We start from the raw sequence: 16,648 nt of genomic DNA, 5'->3' as shown, positions 1-16,648 counted from the left end.
CCAATACGTTAGCAATTTTGGTAAATTACGATGATTGTTAAAATTTTTGGACCTTTGCGTTTGCGTTTTGCTTTTTTCAGGAAATCCTCAAAAGAAATTTAATTTTTATGGAGAAGGCAGTGGACCCGACGTTTACCCGAGCGCTACTGACAACTAGTCCGAAATTGTTAGCAATAAAATTGCAATACTCACCTTCATTTATCCTTTCATTGGCTGCATACAAGCCACGGGCAAGCAGAATGCTCACTGAATAAGTGTTTGTGGGAAAATTTCTAAAAACGTATTTCTTTTTTTTAAAAAAAAGAGTATTCTTCTTGGTATTTTAATAAAATGGTATCAGCTTCAAATAAAGAGTCTTTTATTTTCATATAACCTGGCCACATCACAAATACATGAAAAATTATCCTTGGCTGGAGGAAAACCCCATTTTTCAAGAGCATATATATAAATGATATAGAGCAATGACCTCATCTCCTAAAGGATAATTCTAACTCATTCTTTCTTATGTTCTTCCTAATTTAATTAAAATAAAACAGGTTTTTCATCAAAAATTATAATTCAATCAAAATTCATTTATTGGGCCTAAGTGTTAAATTTATTGATGAGACGCTAACATCGAGGCAAATCACTCTGTCATAAAAAGGTGAAAACCTCGATATCATTATTGCTGTAAATTGCCAAAATTATCTGGCAGCGAGCAGCATTTTTTGTGAGAAAAGACGATTCTTACCGCTTGAATGGTGTTCCAACTTTCGTAGCCGTTTTTTTTAATCCGAGAGTTCAATGCAAAGTTTTGAATAATTTATAAGTAATTTTTCAAAACAGATTCAATTAAAAAACATTTTAATGATCTGTAAATTTACTTTTTAACTAAATAAGTTCAGGAAATGTTTACAAGAATTTGACGTTTCAAATTAAATTTGTGAATCACGAGTATCTCAACTTGACGAGACACATCAATCGGTGGAAACTTTTTACAAAACATACAAAGCTTGTGGAAAATTTTCTTATATTTTTTCAGAGCGTCAAACATGATCTATTCATATTGGTTTGTCTAAATAAACAGTGTATCTTAAAACCAAATTTCAGCTAAATTTAAATTTAGAGCTTTTTTAAAATCTCCTAAAATATTATTAAAATAAATAAAAATTTCACCATAATGTACGTGGTTCTCTCACCAAGAAAAGCTACAGTTATTTCGCCAAAAAATAAATCGTCGAATGCAAAGAGCGTGCTTGTTTTTATGATTTCGAGCCAGCGCTTTACCCCCAACATTGCTCCCGATCAGAGTGATTGCCCGGCGCTGCTCAAAAAATGCGGGCCAACGGACCACTAGAATCTTCTCCAGTAAAAATAAACGAGTCATGAAATCGACGGGTAGGATGGGAGCACCAAAAACAGCATTTTGGGCTGAACAAGTATTTCCGCTATTTTATTTTTTGCAATTACTCATTGTGCTGCTCGATTCGGAGTGGGACTCACCAAACAGTATATAAACCCCAGCAAATATGAGATGCAACATCCGCAACTGGGAAGCATCTTGCTGCTGCTGCCAGCTTCGCAATGCGCACCTCCCTGTGGATTGTTATTGTGCTTGCTCTTCTCGCGCAAGCTTCTGCTAGAGTGAGTAAACCAATATTTTTATTTTAATGTAGGCTTCAAACTAAATTAAATATTTGGTACTGTCTTAATGCATAGGTTTCTGAAATTATGGCTATATTTTTGTTGTAGTTTAAAATATATACTGAATTTTAACGAAATAAGAGATTATAGTTTTAGAAATACTGAAATTTCGTTAGAAAAGTAAATTAGCTGGTCAAGCCCGCCAAGAAAAAAGATAGCGAAAAGATATCCGAAAGATATCCGTTTCGGATAGTCGGATATCCGTAATGGATATCCGAAGGATATGCTTTCGGATATACGGACGCCTGTACATTTGGATATCCTTCGGTATAACTGTCCTAAATTTGTCGGATTTTGGATAGTCTAATTTTTGGGCCACACTGGCATGAAATTGAATACCCATCTAAAACAGATCTAAAAACAATTAAGAAGTGACGAAAAGATATCCGCTAACGGATACAATTCGGATATCCGTAATGGATATCCGGCGGATATCTTTTGGATATACCGAGACCTGTACACCAGGATATCCTTCTCGGTATGACTGTCCATAAACTGTCCAATTTTGGACAGGCGATATTTCTGGGCAAATTTGTAAAATTTTGGGAAAAATATGGTTTACTGTAAATTAAAATTTTTTATAGTTTTTATTTTAATTTTATTTGAGTAAAAACTTACATATTGGCTTTTACAAGAATGTTGAATTTGATGGTGGTCAATGGAATGGCGGTCGTTATCAGGGTCGTGGCCTTCATTGGGACGGAAATAGTCGTCATCCAAAGAGGGAAGGTGATGCAAATGAGGTGGAGGATTGACCAGGCAGCAGATGACTCGATACTTCCCAATTTTAGAGAGAACTTCCTCGTCCGAGTCACTCAGAATGTTCTGGAGCTATTTGGCACACCTGAAACAAAATTTGAGCGTTATCAGTAATAGTTAAGCTGTTTTGGGGAACAGCATTAAATGGGTCCTGTTTATAGGATATTTGGTAGTAAATAAAATTAAATTTAAAGTAAGCAGTTCAAAATCAAAATACACATTTCATTTTTATTTAAGTTTGAGTGTTTTTTGGGAGACTTTAGATTTTGAAAAATATTGCAAGCATTAATTTTAAAAATTGAAGAAAAACATTTTATCTTGACAGATTCTACAATAAATATTTTGCTTGTCAATGTAGAAATCTAATGAGCAAACTTAATTCAAAAATTAGATTAAAAACGTTGCATTCTTTAACTTTAAAAATGTCATGTACACCCTACTTTGAATATTTAATGAACAATTTTCTAGGCAATTCTTGCTTACAATATAAAAAAACTTTGGATATACCATGGCCCCTTGTATGTGTTTGTGAAAGATTAAAAAATATAAGTTGACAAAGAAAAGCTACAAAATTAAGAATGTTATAATTTTCTTCTTCTCTCATCTTCGATTTATATTATTTAAAGCCTGATATGAGGGTTCCCTCAATGGCGGCGCACTTCTATCGTATTCATTCCACTTTTTCTTATTTTTGTCTGCTTCTTGCGCAACTCCTCGGTCTTTACGGTGTCAGCTGCCTTGGGCTCCTGAGCAGCCTCCTTGCCCTTCTCTTCGCTCTCATCCTTGGCGGGGTTGACAGCCTCCTCTTCCACCTTTGCCTTTGGCTCAGGCTTGGTGACGGCGACGACGAAAGCTGCATAGTGGGCTCTTCCACAGGCTTAAACAGTGCGTCTGGCCTGACAGGAGCGACCTCAGGCGCGGCAGCGTCCTCTTCCTCCTCTTCCTTCTTTTCCTCGAGTTTGGGCTCGGCATGTGGCTCTGACGCCTCTTTGTTGACGGGGGCAGATGTCAACTCTATGACCTCAGCCTTCTTGGATTCCACCCCAATTGTCTCCTCAGCCTTCTCTTCCGCGTTTTCGGCGGTGGCAGTGACTGCGACGAGGGTCGCGGGCTGCACGGTCACCCCTGCCAGCCTCCTTGGTCTCCTCAGGCCTTTTCTCGGCGTCATCGTCCTGCATGGGGGCCTCCTCAAGTCCTTCTTGACCTCTCCAGCGGCGGCCACCGTCTACTGGGTTGCCTCCTGCTCTTCCTTAGCGACAGCCTTTTGTCCTTGCGTGAGGAGCTTATGGAGCAGAAGCTGAACCTTTCCTTTTAAGGCTTATTTAAGGGGCTGGACGAGGAGGCCTTCCTCCTAGGTGCTCCTCCACGGGAACGGCCTCTCCACCCTCTTGGCATTGACCACTGGAGCTGCACCCTTCTCTACATCACCATTGTCTTTCAGTTATCCTGGACGTGTCTGTTGTGGGGCGTGGTGCTATTCAGCGCTTGGTTCTCTTTGTTGTCCACGATCTTCTCGACCAGCTCAGTGCTATCGATGGCCATCTCACCCTTCTTTGGTTTGGACGTGATGTCTACGGAAAGTTTGCTCTGTCCCATATCCCATACCCATGGTTAGTGCTGCTGCTTCTCGCTTTCGCGAATCTCTAATAACTATCTGTCTGCCGACCACTCTTGCTTCTTAATTTGCCACTCAGTGGTTGTCTGTTTGTGCTTTTATTGGCAAAGGTCAAGTTTAAACTACCCTGGATTAAACTGATTGGCTAAAATTGGAACACTCCTAAATGGGCAGCATTTAATTTTCTTAATTCCAATATAATTGTAATAATTTTCAAATTCTTATTGGTCAGCAACAGCAAGTATTATATTGAATACTAAAAAATCTCAACTTAGTTTGTCAAGAAAAGCAACGCGCATTATTAAACAATAATTAGTGAACAATCCTTTTCAATGCAGTCAACTCTCACAAAATTTAATGTTCCAAATAAATAAAATTACCATAATTAAGAGTTCCAAATAAATAAAATTACCATAATTAAGAGGCTGCATAGTCCATTTCAACATTCCAGAGGCCAAACACTCATCAAAATCCACTAAAGCAGCCACATTCCTGCAAAAAATAATGATCCTTAGAAAAATTCCACCTCTTGAAACGAGAAAACATTAACTACAAAGTACACTACATGCGTATACATTTTAAAAAAAATATGAAAGTCAAATAAAACCGATAAAAATATGAGGAATTAGGCATTAATACATAAATTAACTCTAATGAGCAAAAATAATGTACAAGTAATTTTAGAGAGGAGATGCAACAGCAACGAATGATATTTATTAGAAAATTCCATCACCCTTTAAAATACCTGAAAAAGTTTATTAAAAACACAGAAATTGATTTTGGAAAACTCTCCGACCAACGACCATCTGACTGATAGACTAGCGACTAGCCTGCTATCGACTCAATGGAAAGTTTACAAAAATGTGGACAATTTTTTCTACTCCTATTTTTAAAAAAATATTTTATTAAGTTCATAAGATTATGGAATTAACGGGTTTAGAAATTAATTATGTAGCTTGTTTTATTTTTACCTGATATTTCTCTTCTTGTAAGACTTTCCCGAGGAAGACTCACTCGCTGTTTTTTCGTATCAAACTCCTAGGAGAACTGAAAGAAAAAACGGAAAAAACGAGCAATCAGCAACAGTTAGGCAACAGAAAACAAAGAAGGACTACGGGTAAAACTTAAAACGACCAAAGAAATAATTATAATTATGTCTAGTTAAGACAGCAAAAATGATTTTAAGTTAAAGGCGAAGCAGGGTGATAGTAAGGTGTACTGTGATTGTTTTCATAAATACATAAACGACTAAAATAATAATGCAAAAATAGATTAACTGTTATTAGATAAATCACATGCATAAATTTACTTATTTGCTATGTATGTATGTACTTTTTAAATTTATTGAGACTTTGCGGAGCAATATGATACATAACTTGCATTAATTATATGTATATATATTACATAAATACATGGGGGGAGTTAGGCGGACGCAAAATCGGCTGCAAAGGGCTCTACGCAAGTACAAACATATTACAATATTACGCACGCGCGGCACGCATTATTATTCATACATATGTACATAATAATTCATTTAAAAATATTGCCATAAGCAATATCATTCAAATTTCCATGTGTTAATTATTATGTAGTGTACATAATTGCTTAGTATTACAACAGAATTGTCTTAAGAAAAGGCAGAAAAGCTATGCGAATGCACAATAAAACACTATGCATGTAATATTACACGATTATTAATGAAATTAATACACACTTACATGTCCGATGGGTAGAAATGTACTCCAGAGACACTCCATAAATTTGCATCGAGTCAACTCCATTTTAAATTCGATGAACGCGAACCGGCACCACACAAAACACTATTCAATTACGAAGTCTGTTGTCCAATGGATGCAGAATGCGAGCGAATGCATACGCACTCTGCTGCTGCGAGTGCCTTAGTCGTCTGCGCTGGTGCGCTGTTGCCATTTCACACTGTGCGCTTGTGGATTGGAATGAAGTGAAGCCAGCCTGCGCGCGAAGCTGGCAACTCTGATTGAGCGGGCGTGTATGCGTTGTGTGCGGTTTGGTGCGGTTGCAGAACGAAAAATAATGCATCTCATCCGCACGCGTTTCATGCGGAGCATGACTTTGAATTAAACGCGCTTTTGCGGCATGTAGCTCTGAATGAGTCGCGTGCGCTAATCTTAAAGTTCTCCTTACTTTTTTCTTCTCATTTCATACGAGTAGAAATATTATTTAAAATTATAGGAAACACGATAGTTGAGATTATTATATAAAATATATTAGCAAGAGGACAAAAAGGCAATCTTCGTCAATTCAAAATGAAATTATGTAAATAATATAATTATATTTTCTTAGATTTTTAAAAAAAATATTTAATTATTTAAAATGCATGCGAAAGCCGTGTACTTGAAATTTTATTTTTCATTTCAAATTCTTAATTTTAAAAAGTTTGTACTTTTGCTGAAAAAAATAAGGGAATAACGTGTCATAATTTTTTTTATAAAATTTTTCTAAGTTCATCGTCCGCTATTGGATATCCGATGGATATCCATCAGATAACCAATTTGAGATACAAATATTTTTGATTAAAAATACTAAAAATGACGAAATAAAGCATTTTTAATTTTGTGCAAAATGTTATCCAAAATTAGTCACAATTTGGACTTGTCCGCCATTGGATATCCGATTGATATCCATCAGATATCCAATTTGGGATACAAATATTTTTGGTTAAAAATACCAAATGACGGAAAAAGAGCATTTTTAATGTTGTGCAAAATGCTATCCAAAAATGGTCAAAATTTGGATGACGAGAATCCGTCACTTGTCTTTCGAGGATATCCAAAAGATATGCAAAATCCTATCCGAATTGGATAAACGCGTTTTAAAGGGTGATCCGACAATTTGTCAGCATTGGGGGTTGAAGGGAGTTAAAATGTAGGTCATCAGGAAACCTAAATCAACTCTAACTCAAACTTTGAAATTTTGGACAGTTATCCGCGGATATCCGATTTCTTGGCGGGAGTAGATTTTTTGTGAAAATTATAGATTGTGTCTTTGAGCGAAACGTTTTATTTTCAGGAACATTATATTTATCCAGTTGGTTTAGGTGGTCTTAAAATGTTTTGAGTATTTCAAATGGCTTAAAATTGATTCATTAATTTAAATTTCAAAGTCATTATTCTGATTTGTAAATTTTAAATAGTTCACTTTTTCATTCAAATTTCCATTTTAAATAACAGCTATTAGGTCAAAAATATTTGATACATTTCAGGGAAAATTATATATTGGCAATTTAACACACCTGAAGTGCCGGAAAGAAACTTTCATCTAATTCCATTAGATTTTAGACATCTGTTGCGAAAAAAATTATTTTAAATTTAGAGGCAAACAGGGAACGTAGGTTTTCAGTACATTTTAAGGTCTTCATTAAAAGTACAGCCAGCTCTTTATAAACTGTGCGAATCCCTTAAAATGTTTAAATATTTTTGCATTTAGTTATAAAAGAGTCATGACGTTTTCTTATCCAGGCCAGGAAAAGCGAAATTAATTGTAAAAATACGCATACAAATTAAATTTACTCTAATTAATGAAAATAGCTTAACATGAGTCTAAAAATTGGCATCAAGGATGACTTTCTGTATCCATAGGATATTTGCATTGTAGGAAAACTTACTTAAAGAGGAATGATACTGGAAAAGCCTGGAAAATGGTTGTTGCCAATGCATAAACTCGTCCCTTAGGATTCAGTTAAAGCCTAAATTGACCTAAGAAGCACTGTAATTTTTTGAGAAAATTGGCTGGAAAGTTGCCGTGGTTTTCAAATGGTAAGGGCTGTCTCCTTACTTGAAATCCGATTTAATTTCAAAACCAAGAGTTTCCCCAATAAGTGGCATACACCGTTGAACAGATCTCGGCGAGAGGAATCGGAATATGCCAAGAAGGTATGCTAAAACACTGTTAAATTTTGAGAAAATTAGCAAATTTTGAATTTTTACTGTAGGAAGGTCATTTTTTACTATTGCAAATTGTTGAACAAATTGTTTATCGGTCAATTATTTAAGGCATCCAACAATTTAAATAATTTTCAATTGTTGCCCAGTATCATTCCACTTTAAACCAGAGTTCTTTCTGAAAGTTAAAAATGTATTTTAATTAGTAGATTTATTTAGCCACTTTCTTACTTCTAGTACTGTTCAGAAGATTAAAAAAGATGAATATTTGGAACAAAAAAGCATATTTTCTAAAATTGATAATTCTGTTAAGTCTTACATTTTATTTTTGGTTCAAAGGTCTCAAAAGGTGTGAAAGAAGATGCTAAAAAAAGAGTCATCCTTGATGCAGTGGATGCCACAAAAGAATACACTCTGGAAGCGCTGGTGGCAGTTCCCAATTGTAATAATTATCAATTTATTTAATTTCTCATGCTATTTTTTCTTTATAACTTTTAGACACAGAAACCGAAATCTTACTGTCAAAGTTAGAGAGCTCAACGAATTCTGGAGTTGATCCAACAACTGCGAAACCGATCAATCACAACGGAACGGATGAAAACGGAAGAATATTGGGAGGAACACTCCTTACGGCTGGTACATTCGTGCTGCCGCTCACAGCTTATGTTTTCGTTCAATCCACGAATGCTCTTGGGACTGTTATCCAGGAATGCGGGGGTGTAATGTTGTCAACCATTTGGGGGTTAACGGCCGCTCATTGCGTCGCGTTGTGAGTATAATCTGTAATTCTAATATTTCATGTTTCTCATTTTTGTTATTTAAAGGGCCACAGATATTACTGTCTACGGTGGGTCACTTACCAATCCAGTGGGTACAGCCACAACATCAAGTACAGCCACGGCTATAATTCATCCCACTTTTAGACTGAATTTCTTGTTAAATGACATTGCTTTGCTTAGTTTAAACATACCGCTTATGGGTGAGAAATAATTTAACTGCTCCTGCGTGCATTTTAATTATATTATTTGCAAATCTAGGAGTCGGGGCAGCTAAATTGTCAACCATCTCACCTACCGCTGCGTTGGACTACAGGACGTTTACGACGCTGGGATTCGGTCCTGCTACTGACGGTAAGATATAATTTATGTTTGGGAATATAATCAGCTTTATTTTAAACAGTCCATTCATCTATTTTCCATTGTTTATATATTCTTAATATGGCTTTGAGTTTTTTTTTTAAATATGTAACCGGCAATATTTTGGCATGAAAACGGACTATTATAATTTTTTAAATTCTAAATTTTTTTCGTCAACAATTTATTCTTTTTAATTACCTTATAAGCAGATTTCATACAATTGCGTAGATGTGAAACATGTTTCCTGAAAGTTTCAACAAGAAAGCTGGGAACCGGCACCCAAAGAAACGGGAATTCTTAAACGCGTAATTTTCAATGTTGCTCTCTATATTCTCCAAACTAGAATATCTAGGCTATTTCTTCGCTTCTATAAACCTGTTTTTTATGCAGAACATTTTGTCTATAAGAATAATTTCATCAGGAAGAAATTTACTATGAACAAAATTATTTGCCGTTTCCTCTTATGTTATAATATTCAATTTTTAGTACAACTTGTGGACGCATTGTCTACGCTGAATGTTGTCAATATGCAAAATACGAACAAGGCGACGTGCAACGCACAGACAATTGGAATTTACGTGACGTACCCAGGAAACACGGGATGTTTGAGCACCGAGACCGGAAAAAAAGGAATCTGCTATGTAAGTTTTTTATAAATATATCTTTTCATTGCAAAAATAATGGCATTTTGTGCTTGTAAAGGAAAAAGAGCAATGAATAAGGTCGGGCATTTACACAATTCTCAGTAGTATGAATTTTTTACTGCTGATCCGAGGTCTAAAGGGGCCAAATCTGTCACATTTTAAAATTATACTTGCTCTTAATATTTCTCTATTTAACCATACATCCTCTAGCAAATCTGCCATTAGACAATTTAAATTTTGAATTCAAGATGTCCATAATATAATCTTTGAATATTTAGGCTGACCCCGGTGGACCTGTTTTTTACGAATCTCCAACTGATGACTCAGGGAAAATTATCGGCATCAACTCTCAAATTGTTGGCTGCCCACGTCAACAACCCAGCTCGTTCACCTGGATTTATTCCTTCATCCCCTGGATCCATTCCACGACCCTAAAAACATTTACGTAATTAAATCATTATTATTTATTCTTGGTATTGGAAGGTGGGACCCAAATAAATAATTTATATTTGAAATGATTGATTTGTTTCCTTTCCTTTTAATACCTCAAGAACCAAATCTCAAAATGTTATTTCTTTGACAATTTCTTCAAAAAACGGGATTTTCATCAAAAATTATAATTCAACCAAAATTCATTACTTACATCGAATGATGTTTCTTTTTTTACGTTACGTTTACGAGACGCTAATATCGAGGCAAATCACTCTGTTATAAAATGGTGAAAGCCTTATTAACTTTAAAATTAAAATGAAAGAAAGAATGAATGATATCTTTGGAAAAAGCCAAAAAGACTTGACAGCAAGCAGCATTTTTATATTAGAAAAGTGTAAACAAAATATTCACTTTCTTCAATTTCCAATTAACAAATCAGGACCTAAAAAGGTTTTCCTATTTAGAATTTACAAATGAGTTCAAGAGATCTCTCCTAAATTAAGAGCAAATATTTATTTGAAATCAATGGATTTTTTAATCTCCTAAAATTCGTAAAAGAAGAAAATAAAAAATCTCCACCATTGACGTACGTGTTTCTCACACAAAGAGAGGCTGAAAAATTAAATCCAAGAGAAATTTCGCCACAAAATAAAAAGTCAAACTCAAATAGCGCGATAGTTTTGATAATTTCGATCCAGCGCTCTACTCTAACATTGCTCCCAATCAGATTTTAAAATCTGCTAAAAAAATTCGGGCCAGTGAACGGCTAGAATCCTCTCCAGTAAAAATAAACATGTCATGAATACTAAAAAATCTATCTCGACGGGTAGGATGGGAAAACCAAAAACAGCAAGTATTTCGGGTTGAACGAGTATTGCCGCTACTTGCTTTGCAATTACTCATTGTGTGCTGCTCGATTCGGAGTGGGACTCTCCAAACAGTATATAAACCCCTGAAAATATGAGTTGCAACATCAAACATCAACTCTCAAATTGTGGGCTGCCCACGTCAAGAACCCAGCTCGTTCACTTGGATCTTTCCCTTCATTCCCTGGATCAAAGCCGAGACTCTCAGAACATTTACGTAATGCTGCGTACATAATTATTATTTATTCTTGGTATTGGAAGTACTGGAAGGAGGGACCCAAATTAATAATTGTTAATTTAAATGATTGATTTGTTTTTTTTTATTTTTAATACTTCGTGAACATTATTTGAAAATGTTGTTTCTTCTTTGATCACTTCGTCTTGAATTTTCTGCTTCTGAGTTTCGTCTTCCTTGCAGAAAGGTCAAAAGTGAGGAAGCCTTTTAGTTTTCTTGATCTAATCTTTTTAAATTTAGGTTCTTTTAAATTTTAAAAATGTTAATATTTGCCAAATTGAGCTAAAATTCTATTTTTAGATTAATTTTGAAATCTAGGGCTTATTTTTCTTAAAATCTCTAAAAATTACCAAAAATAATAAGAACAGAAAAATCTCCACCATAATATTCGTGGTTCTCGCACCAAGAAAGGCCAATGGTTTATCTCGACAAAAACGTAAACGCAGAATTCCTATGAGCGTGCTTGTTTCTGGCTTGGAGCCCGCGCGTTACCCCCAACATTACTCCCAATCAAAGTTATTGCCCGCTGCTGAAAAAAATTTCGGGCCAACGAACGACTAGAATCTTCGCCAGTAAAGATAAACATGTCTTTAAAACTAAAAAAAAAATCTCGACGGGTAGGATGGGAGCGCCAAAAACAGCATTTTCGGGCTGAACAAGTATTGCCGCTACTTGTTTTGCAATTACTCATTGTGCTGCTCGATTCGGAGTGGGACTCTCCAAACAGTATATAAACCCCAAGCAAATAAGAGGTGAAACATCCGCAACTGGGAAGCATCTTGCTGCTGCTGCCAGCTTCGCAATGCGCACCTCCCTGTGGATTTTTGTGCTTGCTCTTTTCGCGCAAGCTTCTGCTGGAGTGAGTAAACCGTTTTTTTTTTCAGATACTTAGGTAGATGGTATTTTCTGTTTGTACAATTTTCTGACACTTGGCAATAATTTTAGCTACCTGATTTACAGAAGTAAAAAAGTTTTAATCTCTTTTTAGATTTTTATTAAACTTTTTTGTGTATTTTTATGTCGAGAACATTTTATTTTTAGCTTGTTTTCTGTTATAAATATAGGGCTTTGAAAATATACTTTTACGCCGGAAATGGTTGTGTTTTTATGACTGTTTTTGTAACCTATTTAGTCACTTTTAGACGGATTTAGACTACTCTAAGTTTGGTTTAATTGGCTTTAAATAACATGATTTGTGCTCACAATCAGTTGATAATCTCGCAAATCGCAATTATTTGAATCTCACAAAAATTGTCAATAGTCTAAATTTCAAAGCCCTCTAATTTCGAAAAAATTCAAAGTTTTAATGGTTTTGAGCCACTTTTTTACTTCTAGAACGATTTTGTGATGTAGGGAAATAAAATACATTAAACATTTAGAGTAAAAATGGAGGATGTTCTAAAATTTATAATGCTGTTGAGTGTCCTATAATGAAAAAATACATTTTTTGTTTAAAGGTCTCAAAAGGTCTGAAAAAAGATGATAAAAAAACAGTCATCTTTGATCCAGAGGATGTCACAAAAGAATACACTTTGGAAGCGCTCTTAGCAGATGCCAATTGTAATTATTATTTTAATTAATTTCACATGTTATATTTAATTTTTTTAAATTTTTAGACACAGAAACGGAAATCTTTCTGTCGAACTTAGAGAGCACCACGAATTCCGGAGTTAATCCAACAACTGCGAAACCGATCTATCACAACGGAACGGAAGACAAAAGAATTTTGGGAGGAACACTTATTGCTGATGCTGCTGGACTCGTGCCGCCGCTCAACGCCTATATCTTCGTTCAAGCCTCAAATGCTGCTGGAGTTGTTATAAACAATTGTGGTGGTGTATTGTTGTCACCCATTTGGGGGTTGACGGCCGCTCATTGCGTCGCACTGTGAGCATAATCTCTAATTCCAACATGGCACATTTATCTAATTATCATTTTTTAAAGGGCCACAGATATTACTGTCGTTGCTGGGGAGTTTGCTGATCCGGTAACAGCTGCAGCCGGCATAAAAAGTACAGCCACGGCAATTATTCATCCCCAGTTTCTACTGAACTTCTTGACAAGCGACATCGCTCTGCTTAGTATAGACACACCCCTTACTGGTGAGTACAAATTGAATTGTTCCTGCATGCATTTTAATTATACATAATTGCAATTCTAGGCGCTTTCGGGACAGCTAAACTGTCGCTCGTCAAACCCACGGCAGCGTTGGACAATATTGTGTTTAGGACAATGGGATTCGGTACTGCTGATGACAGTAAGTCATAATTTTTCTATTTCTTATGGCATATTTTGAGGAATGGAGTCTTATTTATTTTAAACAGATTCTTCGTCTATTTTGATTTTATTGTGGCCTTACTAAGTCTTTAATTTTTTTTAATTCGACTATTTTAAATTGATTTTTGGTTTTACATAGACTGATCAAGCCTAATCTCCTGAAAGTGTCAACAAGATAGCTCATGTTTATACTCGTAATTTTGACTGTTGCTCTATATCTTTTCTAATTAGAATATCAAAGCCATTTCTTCGCTGCTGAAAATAATGTTTGACCGAAGAAGTATTTTTTTGACTTTAAAAATAATTTAAACTAAATAAATTTAAAAATGTTTTATTTATTTATTTTTGAGTGAAGGATATGTTTGAGTCACTGATGATGTAGAACTGAATGGCTACGAGACCGTTATTAGTTGGCGAGTAATTGAAGTTCAGGGATTTTTAGAATTTCGCTAGTTAATCTCGGGTTCCAACTGAAAATAATTGCAATCGACTCAAACTTCAAATTTACCTTTTCATGCTAACGGTACCTCTTTTGGCTATGCATTTGATTTAACTTAATGTGGAATTTATTATAGAGAAAATAATTTACAATTTCCTCTGACGATATTTGATACAATTTTTAGATGCTTTCGACCCCGCGACAGCACCAGTACTGAATTTTGTCGATATGCAGAATATGAATAAGGGAACGTGCAACGCACAGACCATAGGAATTTTCGTGACGTACCCAGGAAACACGGGATGTTTGAGCACCGCTTCCGGAAAAAAAGGAATCTGCAATGTAAGCATTTTTATAAATATTTTTTCATTGCAAAAATAATTTGGGATTGTGAATTTTTGTGAAGGAACACAGCAATAACGAGTAAAGTCGGGCATGTGCCACTATTCTCAGTAGTATGATTTTTAACAGCTGATCCGAGGTCTATAGGAGCCGGATCAGTCGCTTTTTAGTTTGAGCGAACTTTTTTTATTTAAATTCATTTGATACTACAATTTCTCTATTTTTCCATACATCCCTAGTAAATCTGCACAGAGCTAAGATGCCATTTAACAATTCAAATTTCATACTTAATATATTCTAAAATAATTTTTGAATATCTAGGGTGACCCTGGTGGACCTGTTTTTTACGAATCTCCAAATGATGACGTAGGGAAAATTATTGGGATCAGCTCTCAATTCATTGGCTGCCCACGTCAACAACCTAGCTCATTCACCTGGATTTATACCTTCATTCCCTGGATCCAAAAAACGACTCAAAAGACATTTACGTAATGCTGCGCACATCAATATTATTTATTCGTGGCATTGGAAGGTCGGACCCAAATAAATAATTGTTAATTTAAATGATTGATTCGTTTCCTTTCTTTTTAATACCTCAAAAACATATTATATTAAAATGTTATCGATTCTTTTCATATATAACTTCAACACATGCAGCTTAATTAAGTCTTGAATTTTCTTCTTCTGAGTTTTGTCTACGTTCTAGAAAGGTCAAAAGTAGCGAGGTAGCTCTTTACATTTTTCGTTCTATTAATGAAAGTATTTTAGATTATTCTTGTACTTTGCAAAAATGATAAATTATAAATCTTTTCTGGTCTGCTTTAGATTATTAGGGACAACCAGTTTTTTAAAATTATTTCGCCCGCTTTTCATCTCATATATTTCAAAAAGCTCGTGAAGTGTTTACAGAAGATGAGGGAAACGGCGGTGGACCTGTCGTTTACCTGAATGCAACCGACAACAGCCCGAAATTGTTAGCTATTAATTCTATTTGTCTGCTCCAGTCAATATCCAAGAACAATCGCCTGTATTCCTTCATTAGCTGGATCCAAGGCACGCTCACTTAATAAGTGTTAGTGCGGTAAAAAATACTAAAGATATGTTGATATTTATCACATTCAAACATTGTATTTAAATAAAATATTTTGGCATTAAATAAAGAGGCTTAATTTCCTTTAACCCATAGTAAAAATATTAAAAAAAGAATGTCGGCTGAGGAAAAACAAACATTTTCAAGAGTTAATGAACGATATAAAGCATTGACCCCCTCTAAAGTGTTAATACTAACTCTTTCTTTCTTACAACTAAATTAAAATTTCAATTAAAAACAAATATTTCATCTAAAAATATAATCCAACCAAAATTCTTCAGTTATAACTAACTTTTAAACTAATTTCTTACGTTACGTTGAGACGCTAATATCGAGGCAAAAAAACCCTCTGTCATAAAACAGCGGAAGACCCAATAAAATATTTAAAAAAAAAATGATATACCTGTATATTGCCAAAAGTACCTGACAGCGAGCGGCATTTTTTTAGTACAAAAGTGTGTAATTTCCCTAAGCTCTTGTAGCAGGTATATTAATAAATTTTCGCAATTAATAATGGGATGGATTGTAATTAAGTTGATTAAAAGAAATCGATGGATAATCAATTAAAAACTAAACTCAATACTTGTGCAATGATCAATTTTGCTTGGCAACCAGAGATATGAAAAACATAGCTGGGTCAGCAAAAACATCTCCATAAAAGTGTTTTCATCCAGAAGACGCTTGTTTTGTGTTTTTAAGACAGAAAAGTAAAAACAGAGTGCCTGTGAATTACAAAGAACCGAATTAGTTGTTTGTCTAAACAGCATATAATAACACCAATGTAAATTTATGACCGAGAGAGGGTGACCGACCCTAGCAACTAACAGAACTCTGTGTCCTGAGAACAAAATAATCGAGACAAATGCCGATTAATAGAGATGTTTTGGTTGGCCCAGCAGTGTTTTTCATATCTCTGGTTGCCAAGTAAATTTTATCATTGCACAAGTGTTGAGTTCATTTAATATCATGTTTTCTCAATTTGATTTAATTACCTCTTTTTGATTTCACTATTTATAGCGAAAATTCTTTTATACTAGCTAAAATAGCATAAGTACATTTTAAGTGTTATCAAGAAATTAACTTTCTTCAATTTGTAATCAACAAATCAGGACCTAAAACAGTTTTTCATTTCAGAGTTTATAAATGAATTACAAAATATCTCCAAAATTTAAGGTTCTTATTGTTTTTTTACGTGTATAATTTTTCAGAT

The 16,648-nt window shown here is 34.9% G+C and overlaps 2 protein-coding genes and 1 long non-coding RNA gene across 3 annotated transcripts; 2 read left to right on the top strand and 1 right to left on the bottom strand.

The window, feature by feature from the left end:
• Window positions 1–1,496: 1,496 nt before the first annotated feature.
• On the top strand, window positions 1,497–10,275 carry LOC135946116 (brachyurin-like). Its single transcript, XM_065494178.1, has 7 exons — window positions 1,497–1,623; window positions 8,317–8,419; window positions 8,476–8,746; window positions 8,802–8,956; window positions 9,015–9,107; window positions 9,600–9,754; window positions 10,036–10,275. The coding sequence occupies exons 1-7, from the start codon at window positions 1,564–1,566 to the stop codon at window positions 10,204–10,206; spliced, it is 1,008 nt and encodes a 335-aa protein (XP_065350250.1). The 5' UTR covers window positions 1,497–1,563; the 3' UTR covers window positions 10,207–10,275.
• Window positions 2,061–6,384, bottom strand: LOC135947028 (uncharacterized). The gene is made up of 4 exons (XR_010575576.1): window positions 5,776–6,384; window positions 5,029–5,104; window positions 4,470–4,549; window positions 2,061–2,527 (listed from the first exon to the last, which is right to left on the bottom strand). It is a non-coding gene; the product is annotated as an uncharacterized LOC135947028 (long non-coding RNA).
• Window positions 10,276–12,001: 1,726 nt separating the features above from the next.
• On the top strand, window positions 12,002–14,915 carry LOC135946114 (brachyurin-like). The gene is made up of 7 exons (XM_065494176.1): window positions 12,002–12,149; window positions 12,748–12,850; window positions 12,907–13,177; window positions 13,235–13,392; window positions 13,452–13,547; window positions 14,191–14,348; window positions 14,670–14,915. Exons 1-7 carry the CDS (start codon window positions 12,093–12,095, stop codon window positions 14,838–14,840), a joined length of 1,014 nt encoding a protein of 337 aa, XP_065350248.1. The 5' UTR covers window positions 12,002–12,092; the 3' UTR covers window positions 14,841–14,915.
• The last annotated feature ends 1,733 nt before the right edge of the window (window positions 14,916–16,648 follow it).

Source organism: Cloeon dipterum, chromosome X, assembly GCF_949628265.1.
Source record: "Cloeon dipterum chromosome X, ieCloDipt1.1, whole genome shotgun sequence".
Lineage (NCBI taxonomy): Eukaryota > Metazoa > Arthropoda > Insecta > Ephemeroptera > Baetidae > Cloeon > Cloeon dipterum.
This window is presented reverse-complemented; position numbering and strand designations above follow the sequence as displayed.

Excerpts from the sequence above, each read along its gene's own strand:
- LOC135946116 (XM_065494178.1), top strand. The coding sequence starts at position 1,564 with ATGCGCACCTCCCTGTGGATTGTTATTGTGCTTGCTCTTCTCGCGCAA. Across the intron at positions 1,624-8,316 it reads TCGCGCAAGCTTCTGCTAGA|GTCTCAAAAGGTGTGAAAGA; the intron begins GTGAGTAAACCA and ends TTTGGTTCAAAG. Across the intron at positions 9,108-9,599 it reads ATTCGGTCCTGCTACTGACG|TACAACTTGTGGACGCATTG; the intron begins GTAAGATATAAT and ends TTCAATTTTTAG.
- LOC135946114 (XM_065494176.1), top strand. The coding sequence starts at position 12,093 with ATGCGCACCTCCCTGTGGATTTTTGTGCTTGCTCTTTTCGCGCAAGCT. Across the intron at positions 12,150-12,747 it reads TCGCGCAAGCTTCTGCTGGA|GTCTCAAAAGGTCTGAAAAA; the intron begins GTGAGTAAACCG and ends TTTTGTTTAAAG. Across the intron at positions 12,851-12,906 it reads GCTCTTAGCAGATGCCAATT|ACACAGAAACGGAAATCTTT; the intron begins GTAATTATTATT and ends TTAAATTTTTAG.